We start from the raw sequence: 18,157 nt of genomic DNA on the forward strand, positions 1-18,157 counted from the left end.
TCCCCTGTCTGATCCCCTTGCACTCTGCAGAGCAAAATACCTTAGCTTCAAGCTGCTACTAAGGCAAGAATTACTACCAGTCTTTTTTTAAGAGAGAGAGAGAGTGAGCATAAATATGTTTTAAAAATCTATGAAAAATGACACCAGATACATCTTCAGAGGTTTGAGACGGGAATGCAATAAAACTGAATCCTTGACATCTTTGTTTTCACATTTTTTTCTTCTACTTGTAAAGTTCATTCTAGTCCAGTGAAAATGTCTTCCTTTAAATCTGCTCTCAGCTGAGCCTACTTATAATTCATTCAGGCCTGTTTCCATGATGCAAACTTAAATGAACATGTAATAAGGACTGAATAAATGAACAGAAAACATGAATCAATTGTTCAGTTCCTGACATATACTTAACTAAAGTATATTTACAGACAAAATTGACTTTACTGCACAAACTGCTCTCTAAATTATTTAAACTCCTTTTCCTTTATTTTTCAGTCACTTTGGAGAAGAGAGCACTAGCAACATTTAACAATTTACTAGATACAACCCAGATGACAACACATCTTCTGTGAATCTGTGTGTCAACTACCCAATGTATTTAGCTCATCTCTGATACATAAATAGTAATGCATTGCATGAAAACAAGCCTTGTTGATCTTTCTATGTTGTAATGCTATTCCACAGTCCAGAGAAAAATACCAGTTCCAAAAAAGAAGTTTCCTCAGATAAACATCTATTGTGTTGTTTCTTTTTTTACTTGGTTTCAAAAAGAAGAAACCCAGCAAAGGTAGAGAAGCGTTGATGGTCCCCATGGAGGGCTCCATTTCCCATTCGCAGCCAAACTTCATCTCCTTTGGCAAGTTTTAGCACAGCACTGTTTCCTGAAGTGTCTGCTTTCCCTTTTGATTCATAGCTAAGGATGAATATTTTAACAAGTCATTTTTTTGTTTCTCAAAAATGATCAAGCAAACAACTAAAAAAAAAAAAGAACTAAGAAAGCACATTGTTATCCTGCTTTATATGAGTAAAACTTCCTTGAAAGGCTTGCTGACATTTTTTCAGCTTTATGAGGAAACTTTGGCATCTTTCTGCATTTCATCTCCTAGTAAAATTTTGCACCTTACACCTGATTGCACCTAAGTGATGCACCTAATTGCATAATTTCATTCCTTTCTGAAATTCTGGAAGTTTGACTTTTGTACTTGTTTCCAGGGCACAGGAACAGGTTTGTTGTTTAAAATAAAACTCTGCTCATTCATCACAACACTCCAGATTTCCTGTGATGCCCTTTTTCCCTTGGATTCATTGCAGCTAATTTTAAATGCCTCCAGGTCATGAGTTTCATGTGAGCTGAGCCCCTGAGCTCCCGGCACAGGCAGTGGGCAGAGACAGGCAGCTCACTCCATCATGAGGCCTTTCGTTGGAATGTAGATAAGTTCAATATGGGCTAACCTGCTGGCTTTGCCTGAATGTTGCTTCCCTTTCTTCCACCTGTTGCCTTTTCTGACATCAATGCTTCAGGGGGGGGAAATTTTTCTTTTGCAGGAAAGATCTATTGGGAATGAAGCACTCTTTGGTGGTGCTTCAGGTACGGGCTGTTGAAGAAATCTTGACAGTTTAAATGAATCTGCTATCACCTAAGTGCCTAAAATCCAGTGTGATTAATCTAGGCTTTTGTGTCTGTTTATTCAGGCTCAGGAGAGAAGCTTGGTTTTGGCATCAAACCCCTGGCTCGTATTAAAGAAATAATAGTTTTTTCCAAACACATATTTTTTTCAGATATCCATCTGGCTACAAGCTTCTTGACCTGGTCCTTATAGAAGTTGATAAGCTAGATGTGAATCATGTTATTGATGATCCTCCAGCTGACATAAAGAGTTCAGAGACTTTTTCTTCCAAGTGTGCTAATGATAACAAAGCCAGTAAATGGTGGACTTTTGCTTCTTACTCATCCTTACTACTGCAATTTAAATGCTCTCCACCTTTAAAGTAAACTGCTCTCCCCTAATCTTTAACAAGACTGTTACTAGTCTGACAGGCAAAATGAGGATGAAGACATGTTTTAGCAGAACGACAGCATGTTACTGCTGGACTCCAACCCTGACTTGCAATGCTAATTCCTTTCCCCTGAGCTTTGAGAAACTTGTGATCAAGGCTGAATTTTAGGTCCCATATCTGTGGCAGGTATGATCCAAATTTGCAAGCTGAGAGGGGCAAAATACAATAGTTTTTCTTTGTTGGTTATTTTACCTTACAGAATTTCTTCAAAAAATGAACGATTTCGTATTTCTTGAAATGTGAACAAGCTATCATATCTGTGCAACCATGTCTTTTGCATTGAAATGGCCTGGCCCTTCACTTACCTATATAAGCTGAAAACTGTATTACCATTATGCATCAGGTACACGTACACTTCCTCCACATCTTCATGTTTCATCATGTTGAAGGTGAAGAAATACACCCCTGAAAAGATTACCAAATACAATGTGTTTGCTTCATAGAGGGAGGTAGTCATGCTACAGACTTGTGTTTCTTGATTAGAAAACATAACAGCTGAGGCCAAAATTACCTTCCAGTAATTGGGTATTTGGGTAAAAATTGGGTATTTTGCTTCTGCTTATAGTGTGCCAAAATCTGATTCATTTTTATTCTACATATGGCCGGGGTTCAGCCACATCCTGCTCCAGAGAAATAACTGTATTTGAACATGTCAGGACTGCTCATCCCTTCCTTCTCACTGAAAGGAAAATTTCCCAGGGGCTGAGTCTAGTGACCCCTTACCTTCTTGCTCCTGCCCTCTCCCAAAAGAGCATCCTCCAGGCCAGCCAGGGCTCAGCCTCAGAGGCTGTCAGACAGCTGGCGTGTCGCCCAGGTCAGGGAGGGCATGAGTGGTTTTAGCAGCACCCACTGCTGCTCACCTGGTGTACCGCATCCTGAACAATGCAGACATAGCCACCGCTTTCTCTTCTTGCACAACACACCCTTACCATCACACTTTTTCTTTTTAGCTCTTTCTCGTCTGAAAAGCGCCAACAATATTGTCAGTGCAACCATGTTATGCGTCATGAGCTGTACAAGACTCCCGCAGGTGGGAAGACAAGCTCCTGGTTCCTTCAGTGGGAGCTTGGAATTTGCATCGAAGTCATTAAATCATTTTGGGTCAAAGTTTATTGACATCCACATATATATTAACCTCAAAAGGAAGCAGCTGTGAGGACACACACAACTAACTGTCAGCAAGATGTGGTACAGCAAGCTTGGAGGGGCTGACTTTTATTTAATTTAATATCATTTCCCACAGCAGCGAGTAAATGAATGGCAGGGTGAGAAAGGCCAAGTGAAGGAAGGTGTTTTCAGGCTTTGATTAGACATGTTTTTGGTTATGGCCCTGCCTCCCCCATCTCCTATTGTTCTTCCTGTGCCACATCTGCGTAAGATGGGGGATTGATGCAGCTGAAAAGTAACTCAGGAAAAACTGTAATGCCTCACTTCCAGCCACACATCTGTTGCAGGCCAGCTCACAGCTGAACTGGCATGAGGGAAGAAGGGCATGAAGAGAGTGACTGGAGGCAGGAGGTGGAGGAGGCAACTGTGAAGCTGCTGCTGCTGCAACATCAAGGCCATGGTTATCTCATCACAGTGGCTGAAGGGCTAAAGGTCTCAAAGCAGATGGTCCTGCTTCCTCCCCAGCTCTGGCCATGCCTCTTCCTCCTACCTTTGTGCCAGCACTAGTCTCACTGGCTGGCAAGCCCTCTCTTGGCATGCTCAGCTTCCAATTTCATTTTCCCTGAAAGTAGGCAGCAACGGCTATGCAGAGCGAGTCTCATCAGTGTCTTGTGCAAAGGCAGTTAACTAGTTTCTCATCATTATTGACCACGCTTCTCCCTATGGCTCCCAGAATTGCATTCTTTTGTTTTGCAAACACTCACCATTCACTGGAGCACCAAATCTCCCAGTCATGACATCAAAAAAATTCCCAACGTTGGTTTCAACACTACTGAAGATGATCCCACTGTTCTGGTTGCTGAAGTGAGTAGCCATGGAAGCCATGAATGCGACCTGCAAAAACGCAGTTCTTATTCAGGCAGTCGTTCACGAAATGCACATGTGTAGAGGAATCAGCTACAGAATTTTTTCCTGTATTTGCGGTCTGTTTATTTTCCAGACAGAGATGTTCTTCTAGGGCCTGCTCCAAGGCCATTAAACTCCAGTAACAAAACTCCCATTGAATGAAACTGGAAGAGAACTAGGCTTCTTACATTGAATTGGACTATTCATGACTGTAAAAGTAAGCGTATGGGCAAGTGTTTGCAGGTCAGGACCTTCATTTGGGATTTTATTTACTTTTAAGTCTCTCTAGGATCATGCAACAGAAAACTGGTATTGAAATGGATGGTGTTTCTGACAAAAGTGATTTAATTAGCTTTTCTATATTCCCCAATGCATTTAGACTGGATATTGCTTTTAACTGAATGTGTGAAATAAATAATGCTTGGTAAAATCCATACACATTAGTGTTTCTTGCTAACTACCTTCAGAGATACATTAAGCACTTTTATTAGAGGTCCTCTAGAAGTGCAGTTGCTGGGACTCAACATTCAGTGCTTTTTCTCTCTTACCAGTTGCCCTGTACCCTCAGTCACAACAACAGAGGGTGGTGGAGACTGAAAGAGGAAACTAAGAAAGTGAAAACTGCGCTTCAACTTCATGTTACACTTCTTGCAGTGGGGTGTATTGGCTGTGGAAAATGTTTCATAGGAAGCAGTGGAAAACCTCCCACATTGGACAATTCAAATTACCCTCAGCAAGACAGCAGGGAACGACCCTGCCAACTTGCATGGGTGGGGAAGGGGGTTATCTCTTCTGTGGGTCTGGGATCCCCCCATCTGTAAACAGGGTACAAGCAGAATTGCTGCACCTGGGTGCCAGAAGGTCACATAGTGACTTGGCATTTTATCTCTATCTCTTAACTTCTTAGATGAGAAGTGTTCAATTACAGTTGTTACTGCCCAAAATGGCATTTTTGTCCTTTTGACATTTTGACATACATGCCATTTACTGTCAAAAATTACGTTTTTCATGAGATTCCAGCTATACTGGTATTAAAAAAAACCCACCCCAAAGTTCTTTTGATTTCAGATCCAAATGAGAACAAAACCAAAACAGGCAAAATCAAATGCAAGTCCGGATCCAACAATGGAAATCATTAGCCGTCTGCTCAGAAATTTGAGATGCTCCAGATGTGAGCTGAAAGCTTGGGCTGATTTTCCTTATCCCTGCATGGATGCATTTTCTATGATGGCAAATTGTTAACTTCTTGCTTCTCAGCCAGGATCACATCAAAGTTCATCATGTGTTAAAGGAAAGCAGCTGCAATGGCAGCTTGATGGAATTTATTACTTTTTGTCTAGATTCCATTTCACAGTCTCTTTGACCCCAAGCTACTTTTCTTGGGCTGATCAGAAGAGTTGAAAAAGATGTCCTTTCTCCCCAGGTCTCATTTTGAAGTAGCAGATCAACATGGACATGCCAAGTCTTTCAAAATAATCCTGTACTTAAACCAGTATTGTATTCAAAAGTGTTTTCTCCTCTACCTACACACGCTCTAAAATTCGTAAGCATGATGGTGACAAGAAATGATACGCTATACTGTGTAATGAATTTTTAAACACATCTGTTAAAAACAGTGATGGAATTCTACTTGGAAATAGGTATAGCAATATGAGCTTTTGTTATTCATCGTCTTTCATTATTCAGTTTTAATTAAATTACTACCACTATCTGTAGGTAAGAAAAAAATGCTGATAGCGCATTTTAAAATTGCAAAAGGATTTATGTTGAATGTAATTACAACAAATATGTTTTTAAGATATTCAGCTATAATGTTAATTCCAGTTAATTCTTTAAAAATACTAAAATAATTCTGCTTTATTACAAAAGTCCAGTCATTTTGGAAACTATTTTCATTGTGAATTTTATTCTGTGCAATTATCCTATCCTCGTGCAGCCTAGGGTGGAGAATTCAAACACACACAATGCCAAGAAATCCAAAGCCATTTTCCCACACTGCACACGTTGGTTGTACTGTTGATTTTGCTGTTAATTTGCGTGCGTTTCATAAGGATATAAAACATATATGAATGACTGTTATTAGGAAACAGTATCCTTCAGTTAAAAGGTGTAGATCTGTAAACAGATCAGAACTTCAGTTTTCCCCATAGTCAGAATATTTGGAAATGGGATTTCCATTAAAGTGTGTATGCATGAGTGAGGATGTAAACTCCCTTATAGCTTCTGGAGATCGATATACTCTGTGGTGTCTGAAGTCCCGTTTGCCCAAAAGCAGCAGTGACTGTCAGATTAAGCTGAGTTGTTCTTCTAGGTCCTCAGTAATTGTAATGGGAGCAGAGATGCTTCCCTCACATGTAGGCTCTCTGGAGCTGAATCTGACTGCAATCACTTGCCCACGCAAATGCACCTAGTGCCATCTGAAGTGCTTTAGGATTCCCACACACAGGGCTGGCTGATCTGACCTACAGAAGCCCCTTCCACAGTGGCAGCTGGAGACCAGAAGGGATACATCTCAAAGGCTTGCCATGCATCTAAATCTTGCCTGTAGCACCTTAGCTGCGCTACATCATAAGAGATAGTCACATCTTCCTGCTATTGCAGGTGAACTGCTCGTATATTGCTACACTGCAGTATACAGTGTGGGCAACTCTTTTAAATCCCCTTTGCAACAGCAACCAAGGGCCTTAGTTATCAAAGTCCCATTTACTTTCAGTTGCCTTAAGGACAGGACTACACCATGCCTCTGCTGTACTGCATATATATATACACCTAAGCTCTCCGCCATCTGCCAGATTCCTGGGACATGAAGAAACTCTAATGCAAAAGCTATGGGACTATGCCAACAGAGTGCTGAGCCCAAACAAATATATCCCATCCCTCAGCAAAGCTTATGAGCTCAGGCTTGAACCCATGTTTTAACGCTCATCTGGCTTTTGGGTAGTTCAATCATAGCAGAACCTACCTGCTTCTCAACATGTTTAAGGTATCTAGACATATAAAACCAAAGATAGCTACTGACAGGTATTTTTCAAAACCAGAGGACTTCCGTCTGCACTCAGAGGTTTTGTCCCCATACTTTGAGCAGTTGGATACATATGCTTCTGAGAATCTCACAAAGCCTGACTGACCTGAGAAGCATGCGCCTGAGTGACTCCTTTACTCTTTTCATGTGCCATAGGAAGCACATTATGTATGCAATACAGCTTGATAGAAAAATTACAGTCCCCACTATTCTCCTTTAATGACCCAGCTACTGGCTTTCTGCCATAAAAGTGAACTATATCTGTTTCTTCCTGCCGATTTCTCAGCTAAATTCTTACTCTAAAGAAAGACTAAGCCCTGATGTCTTTCTTTTCCAGGAAGATCTGGCAGAACACATTTGGCAGTCATGACAAGGGCTATATATGTCTCTCACTGTATTAATTTACAGAGGGATTTGCTTCTTAAGTATCTTATAGTAGTGCTTTTCAGAGAAGAAAACCATAACCTGAAACTGTTGCAGCCAACACAAGCCAGAGATTTTGTACCTGTAGCTCTGGGGGAATCCCAGGGTAACCCTTCTCGCCTTTGGGTCCATGGTGGCCACGTTCTCCCCTCGGTCCCATATCTCCTTTGTCTCCTTTCTCACCTTTGGCTCCTTCCTGGCCAGTTGCTCCATTATTTCCATTGTTTCCATGATTTCCTTAAAGGAAACAGAGCTTTCTGTTTAACTTAAGTAATTTCATATAAAATATTTTAACACATAACTGCGACAGGGTCCTTTTCCACCAGTTTGCAACACATAGACTTTTCAGTACCATAAAACCCACGTTGAGCTGCCATGGATAAGAAACAGCTGTGTGGTTAAGCTGAAGGTGAAGGTTTTGATGAGGAAGTTTCCAGAAGGATATAGATTGATGTTTCAGAGTTAACTCTCATGCTATCTTGGTGTTGCTGTATAAACTGCCGATGTCTCAAGTCATTGTGTTGTTGGGGAGATGTGCAAGGACAAGACCTCAGTGGACGAGAGGCTCAAGGAAAGCGAAAGTCACTGCCTATTGATGCATACCAGGTAGCCTGCATAAGCACTCTTGCTTTTCCTTTTTTGTAAAAACTTATTTCCTGATAATTTAAGTTTATTAGGATAGGATAAGATAATTCTGAGTAACATTTCGCTATCTTTAAAACATGTCTACACAAATGAAGAATGGCTGTAGCCTTTAACAAGCTAAAAGACCCATCTGTGCCAAAAAGAGGAGAGTGTGCATTCTCAGGGTGCTGGCTAGCTTGAAGGGATTGATTGATTGCATGCTCCTAGATTTAAAGAAAGACAAAATTTTTATAATGAAGCTTTTCTGAGATGGCTTGTTGTAAAAAGGGTTATTGTAAAAACATTCCTGCATCTGCAGGAATAAGTAAGTATTACTTACTTCCTGATGTTTACTGAGGAAATTACTGAGCAAATGTCTATGCAACTGACAGACTTTTAAAGTTGGCTAGAATCACTGAGCAATTATTATGCCTACCTGAAGCAAAAGCTTGACCTTTCAAGTAATTACTCAGGGGATTAATTAGTGTTGTCATTGTTCTAATTCTACCTGAATTGAAATTAGATTCTTTACCACTCTGCTTGTTCTCTGGTTAGTCACTCTGGTTATAAGTTTACAAGAAGAATGGTGTTGTTTGATAGATCAAATCTAATGATTAAGTGATTCTTCAGAGTTTTTGTATTGAGAAAAAAAATTCCTTCAAACAAGGAAGCTAAATGGTGGAAGAAATTAAGCAAATTTTTGTTTGGGTAGAGGAATCAGTAACTCTTAAAAATAACAAGAATGATCCTTCATGTAAAGCTGGAACTACTTCTCTACTGCTTCAGAACAGAAGTCTGCAAGCGACAGTTGATTCAATCAAGGGAAAAGCAGCTGTTGTCGTTCCCCTTACAGGCACAATGATATGAAATGCAGCGGATGATGGAGACAGGGGAATTCCAGGGTGCAGAAGGTTGCTGTCGGCCATACATTTGTGGCATCCTGTGGCAAGAAGAAGTGTGACTGAGATACATCCTCGCATGAGGAAAGGGCAAAGCTGGGACCGGGCTGTGTGCCAGTATATCCACTGCAGCCTTGAAAGTGTGGGTCTAATACAAAATTGTGTCCTGCTTCTAAGAAGCCAACAATTTATTAATATGTAATGCAATATTTCTGCACAAGAGGCCTCACCATTAGATTTCTCTTACTTCTGTAATGGTCAATAGTATGTTTATAAAGGGTTGGTGCCTGAATAGCTTACAGCAGGCTAATACCAGATATGCCTATTACCTTGTTTTGCCCAATACCCAAATGTCAAAGTAACAATTTATTTCAGTATTTTGCCAACTGAAGCTAGTTCTTGAAACACTTCATTAACTCGGATTTAACTTTGTAACCGTCAGATTTAAGTGTTACTGTAAACTGTTTCTACCGAAAATCACTACATTAATTTTTTTTGTGTATGGTTATCTGTCATGTCTGTTACTGTCAGTACATTTGTGAGACAGAAGGATTATGAAATTGTATTTTTGTTGTGATAACAGAAGATGTAAGCTTTTGAAGAGGAGACGAATCTGTCAGTCAGTGACATGTTCATTTACATTATATGTCTGCTTTAGGAAAGGTGATTTTCAAATCCCTGAAGGTAGCTGCTGTAACAAACTTACACCAACGTGCAACTATCTTTTTCCCTTCTCTAGGCTCTTCTTTTTCCATAGCAATTATCAGATTGAAGTATACCCTTTTCTTGTGTATCGTGTTCTTCTGTGTGCATTTTTAATGTAAAAAAAAAGGGACTTTTTATTATGGAAGACAAGAAGAAAGAAGGAAAAGAAGAAATTTCTATGATTGAATAAAAGCATGTGTGTCTCTGTAAAATATCAGCTAGCAGTATGCTAGATGACAAAAGTTCCTGAATACAGTACACAATAGCATAGCTGGATATTCAAAGGTGATCGCAATAATCAACTCCAGGGAACAAGTTCTTCCGACTTTAATGGAAGCTTCGTGCTGCTTTGAGAAGAGAGACCAATTTGCCCCAGAAAAGTAATGAGATTACTTTCAGTATGAATTTGTGAAAGCTGAATTTTAATAACAAAGGGATTTTCACTGGAAAAGACTTTAGACTCTAACTGAAAATCTCTGTCCCCCAGAAATTACAGAAAAACTTGTTTCTGAATATGTCCCCAAATACTGATGTTTGGACCATTCACTGATATTTCATAGAATACCCTGTAATTTATAGCCTGTAATTAGACTGATCAAAAAATCAATTAAACTTCATCTTTACCTGGCATCCCAGGGGGCCCGGGAGGTCCTGGGGGCCCTTGGTACAGTCGAACTCCAAAGTCACCACGGCAGCAGGAACTACAGTCTGGATTCTGCGGTCCAGTTTGGGGGGGCTAAGTGCACAAAAATAAGCTTTAAATAGCTCATTCATGGAGGGCATCAATCATATGCCTGTCATTTACAGGGTCTTCGTTATATATTCTTTGTTTATATATTTGCTAAGTTTTCAAAACACTTATCTGGGCTGAAATCTCCCATACTTGGGTTGTCCCTGAAGATGTTATTTTTGGAAGATTTAAAGGAATAGCTCTTCAAGTGTTCTAAGAGCTATATGAATATTAAAAAAACCCAACTTGTCCTGTCCAATAATGAGGGTTTTGAAAATAAAATGATACCAAGTAATGAAAGTTAGATGAATATTTCCATTAGGTTCCTATCCTGCTTTTCACTGATCCCACATTTCAGCTGACCTTTCTTGACAAACAAGCCTATGTACAATGAGTGGTAGGACACAAGGGACTTCATTTGACCTTCAGTAACGAACTGTCCTCCACTAAACATAAAGAAAACTGTGTTGGACTGCCTGAAGGAGATGTTCAAAAATGTCTGTGCAGCATATTCCTGTTCATGGCCCCAGACTTGCATATTTACAGGCTACTAAGGTTACATTAAAAATGCACTACTAAAAAAGTGCCAAGTCACATGACAAAAATTTGAACTGACCACAACACCTGGTGTTGCGGACATTTGATTATTTGTAGTTGCAGGTGTGTAACTATGAAAACCTGTTTATATGGTGAAACTTATACAGCAGCATAAATAAACTAATAAGTTTATTATACACAGCTCAGCTACTGTAATAATAGCTTGATAATAGTTTTTCTTCAGTGCTTTTATTTCCCAAATTATTGTATTTATACTAATTGAGTCTCATTCAATCCTGGCTGGATTTGGTAACTAGGCTCTTGCGATGATTTAGCGGTCACAAATCTTCCAATGGGTCAGCTGAGGTAGAAGTCCAGGGTTTGATTTTATTTCTCTACCTCCTTCTCTTTTCTCCTTCTTTGTTTCTTTTTCCCTGCAATTCTTTGCTATTATCCTGAGGTGCACATCTGCAGTTCTTAAATTCTGGAGCGGGATAGTCACACCAGTCTGACTGCTACTTTTCTCTAATCATTCTACTGTTTGTCTTCCTTCCCTTTCTTTTCATTCATCCTGATCATCCTTGAATTACTTGCCTAATGCAGACCTATTGGTTTAGCGGCAGAAAACGAGCTTCTGGTGGGATGGGAGCTGCCAAATGAACGTATAGACGTGCTGTATTCCTGCCCTCAAGGTCACCAGCTGGCTTGATCTGAAACAGTAGAGCTTTCTGCCCATGTTTTGAACAATACCAAGCACACCCCCCGAATTCATTAATTTCAAGAGGCTTGGGAGTTTATGTTTATGGATACAGAAAACCCCTTTCATGCCACCAAAATACTGCAACTCCTCCAATGGGACAGACACGTGCCCTCTCCAGCTGGAACTGCCAACAGTGGAGCTACCATGGGAGTAAAGGCTGACCTGACAGCTCAACAAATACGCTTCATATTCAAAGAATTATGGATACGTTAAGACTTTCAGGGGGGCAGAAGGGCTTCATATTTATGGGGGTTTGGTCAATACTATGCTTTTTACCTTAATTCTGGATAAGGTCTATATTTTATGAGAAAAATGAGTTCTTCCTGTTGGACTGTCTGTTCCTGGAGAACCTGTTTGTATCTTTCTTGTTGTTTTATCTCTCCCAGTTGTAAGGAAGAACATAACTGACAATCACCAGACACACTGTTTAAAGCTTTCCTAATATGAGAGAAGAAGTAGTCCCGCTTTCAGCTCATTTTTAGCCCTTGAAGGGCAGCCAAGTACAAGAGGACTGGAATTGCACAAGCATTTTGCACCACCTGAAATGCTAATGTTGAGTGTTGCACTGGGATTAAAATCTCCAGCTCTTTTTTGATAGTGCTTCATATTCATATTAAATGAGAAGGTAAATGACATAGACAACTGCCAAGAGCAAATAAGTCATATCAGCCTAGAAATATCCAAAGACTTGGAGCTGTGGATTATAGGTAAGAGAAGCATGAATCCAGCAAACTGGACTGCACGTGAGACTCTCTCTGTGCAGGTGAGATTTGTTTTTTACCCAATGCACTGAAATCCTGAATGACATTATTAGCTAACCAGCTACCTTATCATAAAATAGATACTAGTGCTGGTCATAACCGAATGCTATTTGGCATTTACCTCTCGAAAAGGTCAGCAGGTTATTATGTGAGAAACGAGGCAAGTCCTGCCTGCCTGGTTGTATTAGAACAGTTCCACTGACTTCAAAATAACTACTTATGCAAGTCATAAAGTAGTGTTGACTTATTATTTTTACTGATCCTTTGACTAGGAGGAAAAAAATGTTCACAGTCAGCTGCCAAGAACAGTGAATATTCAGGATACTCTTTTAATCTCTAAAAACAAAGAACTTCATGAAGAGTACATTTAAAGGGAAAACGTGTTCCTAAAGTAAAATTACACTGAAATGGGACAGAGAGATTAATTACAACGTACTTGCCAAAGGTGTCCTATGCAGCCATTTACACATAAATTTTATTGCACAATGAATCTTTGGCATTGCTCTCAGAACATGAATATGATTTAGGAGTTTGTGAAATGCATCTGCCACATTGATATCCTAATACAGATAGAAAACTAGAATTATTTCTGAGGCTTTTTCTGAATTTTCTATGATTTAGTATGTAGGAGGCAGTTCTAGGCAACAGATGGTCTATAAAATTCTCTTAACTTAAAGCTGCGAACGAATCGTATTGGATACCCAGCCCTTTTTCACTTCCTGATTAATTTTATGGTTTTCTGTTATATTGTCTAAGACAATGCAGAAGACAAGTAATGTACATCCACTATTCTTGGCTCCTGTTCTGAACGCAAAGTAGCATGTCTCTGCGGGCACTGAGGCCCTCCATGCCCCTTCTCTAGCAAAGAATTAAACAAACCAAAATTGCCAAAGTTGAGGGTAAAACACCAGTAGGTTGAGGGCTACCCAAAGGTTTTCCAAGAGCAACCTAAAAAGGAAGAATGTGTCTGGCATGGCTGTCCCCAGTCACTAAGGGTTCTTATGCTTGAAAAATGCACGTTATATTTTGCGCAAGTTACCAGCAGCATGGAAACTGGCCTTGTACCCAATCCAGCAAAGACCAATGCTATTGTCTCTATTCCACAACAGGGAATGGGACCATTAAAACACTTCAGCAAGAGAGTGCAATTCTCCAGCCAGAGCTAAGATAATCAAGAAAGTAGGGACTTAGGGGCGAAACAGCTTTCAGATAGCTCAAGGGGAAGAGAGAGGTTTGACGTGAATTAAAACATGTCTGTGCCACCTTTGTTCCTCCTCTGCCTGGAAATCCCTGAAGCATAGATAGAAAATACCTATTGCGTCAGCCACTCTGTGATGAATTATCCTTGTCATGCATCTGCTAATGCTCCATTTCATTTCAGTAAGCCAAAAGTTGCATCATTTCCCCAGGAAAGATGGCTTCTTAGAGAGGGTCTGGCAGGTAAATGACTGCCATCAGCTGTACTCGCTGGGCTCAGTTTTAATGTCACAGCCTCTTCCCCCAGCAGGCAACTCCAAACATGTTGCATTAAACTCTCTGAGGAGAGACATATGCACCCCAAACACAGTGACACTTTCTGTGAGGGAGAGTTTGACCCCTAAAAAAGTTGTAATTTTGTATTAAATCCTGCATTATCTGAAATTATGTTGAGTTAAAGGGGAATCTTCTTTAAGTACCAATAACATATGGTCTGTGGTATGCAGCTGCACAATTCTCTCTGCAGTAAAGAGGTATGCACACACCAGCTGGCTCATTGGACTATATATCTGATGGTTTACACTGTTTATATACTGCAAGTGCAATTTAACATACCTACAGTTAAATATCTGTTTTGCTGAGTTTTGATCTATTGCACTGGAGGAACATATAACTCCTGCCCAAGAAATATGAAATGCAAAACACCATGAAATTTAAATACAGGGAATGTAGTGGTGGATTAAACCTATCCCTATACTTGGATGTGTTTCAGTTCTTCAAGCCTAGGACATGATTAAAATAAAATCTCCTATTTGCTTATCATGAAGTAGGTTATTATTCAACACTTGTCTGCATGTCCATGATTTTTGGAATTCAAAATATCATAGTTTGATCTGAAAGAATTTTAAAAAACAAATGAAGGTGAACTATACAGGACTCAAACATTTGTATCAGCAATAGGAACAAAACACTCACGTTCTTGTTGTTTCTAAAAAACATCAACAAAAATTTCATTGGAGTGGAATTTTGTTTTGCCTAGTGCTAGAAAAAGCTTCATCTTCTGCCCTTCAGATTTTTGCTTTTAAATTTGGAATGCAATATTTTATGTATAATCAAATGATGCCATTTTTCCTTTGCTGTGAGCTAATGACTATAGTATCTAAAATGCCATGTAGAAGGCATAGAAAGATTCCCAGGTTAAAACGCAGATACTACAGAAGATTTAGAGTTACATTCCAAGCCTTTTTTCCTCTGAAACTGTCAAGTTGATATATATTGTTAAATCTACTCATTACATTAGTATCTGTTTTTTTCAAGCTATTGCTTAGAATAAAATTTTTGAACACTCAGAATTTCATTATGTTTGTCTCAAGCTCAAAAGAATATACTTTATATACATAATTTTCAAGTAAAGTTATTCTCTGATAATTGAATCTTTCCAAATTCCTCTATAAATTCTGTAATTTTCCTTCATCCAAATGAGTTAACAGAATCTAAAACTTTAATATATTAAATAAGTAATACCTTGAAATCATTAAGAGACTGTATATCAGAATATAAGATTGCACAGGATCAGAGTTTCAGCAAAACAAACAGCTGCTGTCTAGTTGAAACCAGTGTCCCCAACCACTGCTGATTCTACCAGCTCATTAAAAGATCCTATAAAGCAACCCAGCAGGATACAGACCAATACACAGCTTTAATAAAAATAATTTCATAAATATATCACTAATAATCTTAGCAAAAGAAATAAAAGATCTCATTAGCTTTAAAGATATCTTTAGAAGATTAATTCAGAGTACCTGGACTCTATCTGAGGTAGTCAGTTCTACATCATCTACCTCTGGTCTCAGGACTTTTTGGTCTGTAGAAGTGCTATTATCAACAGTCCACTCTATAAGTTGACTCCGCTGTTTCAATATTTCCCTGCTTCTGGAACCTTTATGGCCAGTCTGGTGATGACTTTGCAATACTTTGGCCACTGGTTTATAAGATCTTCTGCTCACCTCCATGTATTCATCTTGACACAGGCAAAATGGAAGAAAAAATAAAGCCAGTAGATGCCAACTGATGAAATCCTTCTCTGCCATGTTATTCAAAATAATTTTTCAGGAGTCCAGCAAATGCCTTGCAGAAGGAGAACCTCTTTGCTGCACCAGGAGTTATGTGGTCCTTTCAGCTTTTCCACTAGTAAGCCTGGCACTGAGACTAGTACCAGGTTTTATACGGTTGCGTGCAATAAATAAAACTAAAAATGCCAAAGTGACAGGATCCTTCATCCAAAATCAGTCATGCTCCTTTAAACAAACCAGGCATTATTCACCACTTCACCACCACAAGGAAAATTGATTTGTATGCTGGAAGTGACCACAGCATTTAACGGACTCCCGTGGTTCCTATTTGGGGGCATTAAAAAATGTATCACCTTTTCTTTGGCATGTTTTTGTTTAAGTGTGAAAAAATGTGATGGAAATGGAGAACATGTGGCTAATGGTTTACGCTCCTTGATTAGACATGGAAAGGCTGTGAATTCACACTCTTAAATGTCTTTTGGACACAGTCACCTTCCTTATTTGCCAGGAAATTCACACACACAACTGCGTCAGCCCAGTCCCAAAAATCCTTCCAAGAGCAATTAGGAAACAAAAGCACAAGAGGAGCTTTTGCATATGATCCTGACCCAATGGCTGTTTCTGACTATGCTTTTCATTCACTGAAAGAAAAATATTGAATTTCTGTCAGTTGGCCAACAGTGGAAGGAGACTGGGTTAGTAGCTCTGAAAAACTGGGTTGAATTCAGATTCACAGAGCCCCATTTCTCAGCATTAGCTCAACCTACTCAGCCAGGCAATATTTTTTCCCTTGAGTTCCCAGTGTTTTGCTAAATGCAACTGCCAAACCAAGTTTTATATCTTCGCTGCCAAGTAAATATAAATTTACCAGGGGCTTATTTCAGACTAAAAGAATCAAATTATATATGTATAATAATATCCTTATTATATTTTTTGAACCACCCACTAGTATCCTCTAGAAAGCCACAACTGCAGAATGCAGTTCTGCAAATGCATCCACATACACACACCCAGCCTTCTCAAAAGCAAGTAGCTCCTTGGTCTGTGAGAAACACTTCACCAGTACGTGGCTACAACAACATCACTGAAGGCATCAGCCCCAGGGAAGGATCCCTGGCCCTGCAATGCGATGAACTGCCTCATACTCAAGTTGTTCAAGGCTGACCACCCTGCCTAGCGCTTGGTTGGGGCTCCTCTGTGACCTCTCGGGTGTTCTGTGGCCCTAAATTATCCTACTTGGTTTCAGTTTTCTTTTCCTTCTTGTTCAGTTGCCTGACAAAAACGTGAGGGTTGTGGTGCAGGGTGCTACAGTGGTTGTTTTTAGAGCATGAGGCTAAGGTTGGGATGGTGAGGAAGGTTTCGTCCATCCAGAAGGTAGTCACATCCACAAATATCACCCAGGCTTACTTTTGAGGGGGAAAATAGACAGTGCACTCCAAAAGAGATGCTGGGAACAAACCAGGATGTGACCAACCAGAAGCCCAAGACCTACCAGTGAAATGAGGTACTAAGTTATTTAATAACATAAAAAGCCTTAAGCATACCAGCGTGCTACAGCAGCAAAGCATAACACCACAGGCACTGCTAAACAGGGGAAATAAGTTACATCTGCTAAAATACCCCACCTTCATTGCCTGCAGCTGCAAGGGGCAGCCATTATGTGTCTTCACTGCCTGGCGCGTTACTGAGATGGGGGTGAGGTATGGAGCATCTGAAGAAACAAAGCGTACCCTTAATCTTGTGAAATCATAGGAAACTCTCTTTTTGACCCCAAGTAAGGCTTGAGCCCAATAAGGCTCAAGCAGCAAGGATTTTGAAAGTGGCGGTGGCTCTCCTGTCTAAATGGAAGGTGAGCCCAGAAGGGAGATCTGTGATGCGAAGGCTTTTCATTCAGACCCTTGTAGATGCTGGAAGGGATGCACAATTGATGGTTGCTGAACGATGGCGAGAAAGCGCTTGAATGATGGTGAGAAAGCACTCTCTATTTTATATTCAGCTCCTTTCTGTGGGAGACAGCAAGGCAAGTCACGTCACGGGAGAAGGTGGAGATGCAGTGGAGGGGGGTGAGCGGTGCTCAGTCGGGGTATGTCTGCCGGTGGCACAGGCGCTGAGCAGATTGTCAGCCTGTACCCAGCCACCTTCCTTGGTTATTTCCTATTTAGCAGCCCACAGAGAGCAGCGTGGGGCTGCACCAGTCCCCCAGAAAGGTAGTGCCAGCCCCACAGACACGCAGGGTGCGGGCTGAGCCAGCGCAGGGACAGTGCTTGAGGCTACTGGGAGCAAAGGCAGCCAAGGCCGGGTCTTCCCTTTTTCTCCTTCTCCGCCGGCCAAGCGGGGTGTAGGAGCAGAGACCTCAGCTGCT

At 40.3% G+C, this 18,157-nt stretch overlaps 1 protein-coding gene across 1 annotated transcript; it reads right to left on the reverse strand.

Annotated features, from left to right (window-relative positions):
• Nucleotides 1-698: 698 nt before the first annotated feature.
• C1QTNF3 (C1q and TNF related 3) lies at nt 699-15,813 on the reverse strand. The gene is made up of 6 exons (XM_075488347.1): nt 15,526-15,813; nt 10,363-10,474; nt 7,593-7,747; nt 3,924-4,053; nt 2,358-2,457; nt 699-907 (listed from the first exon to the last, which is right to left on the reverse strand). Exons 1-6 carry the CDS (start codon nt 15,811-15,813, stop codon nt 748-750), a joined length of 945 nt encoding a protein of 314 aa, XP_075344462.1. The 3' UTR covers nt 699-747.
• Nucleotides 15,814-18,157: the final 2,344 nt, after the last annotated feature.

Source organism: Mycteria americana, chromosome Z (genome assembly GCF_035582795.1).
Source record: "Mycteria americana isolate JAX WOST 10 ecotype Jacksonville Zoo and Gardens chromosome Z, USCA_MyAme_1.0, whole genome shotgun sequence".
In the NCBI taxonomy this organism is placed as follows: Eukaryota; Metazoa; Chordata; class Aves; order Ciconiiformes; family Ciconiidae; genus Mycteria; species Mycteria americana.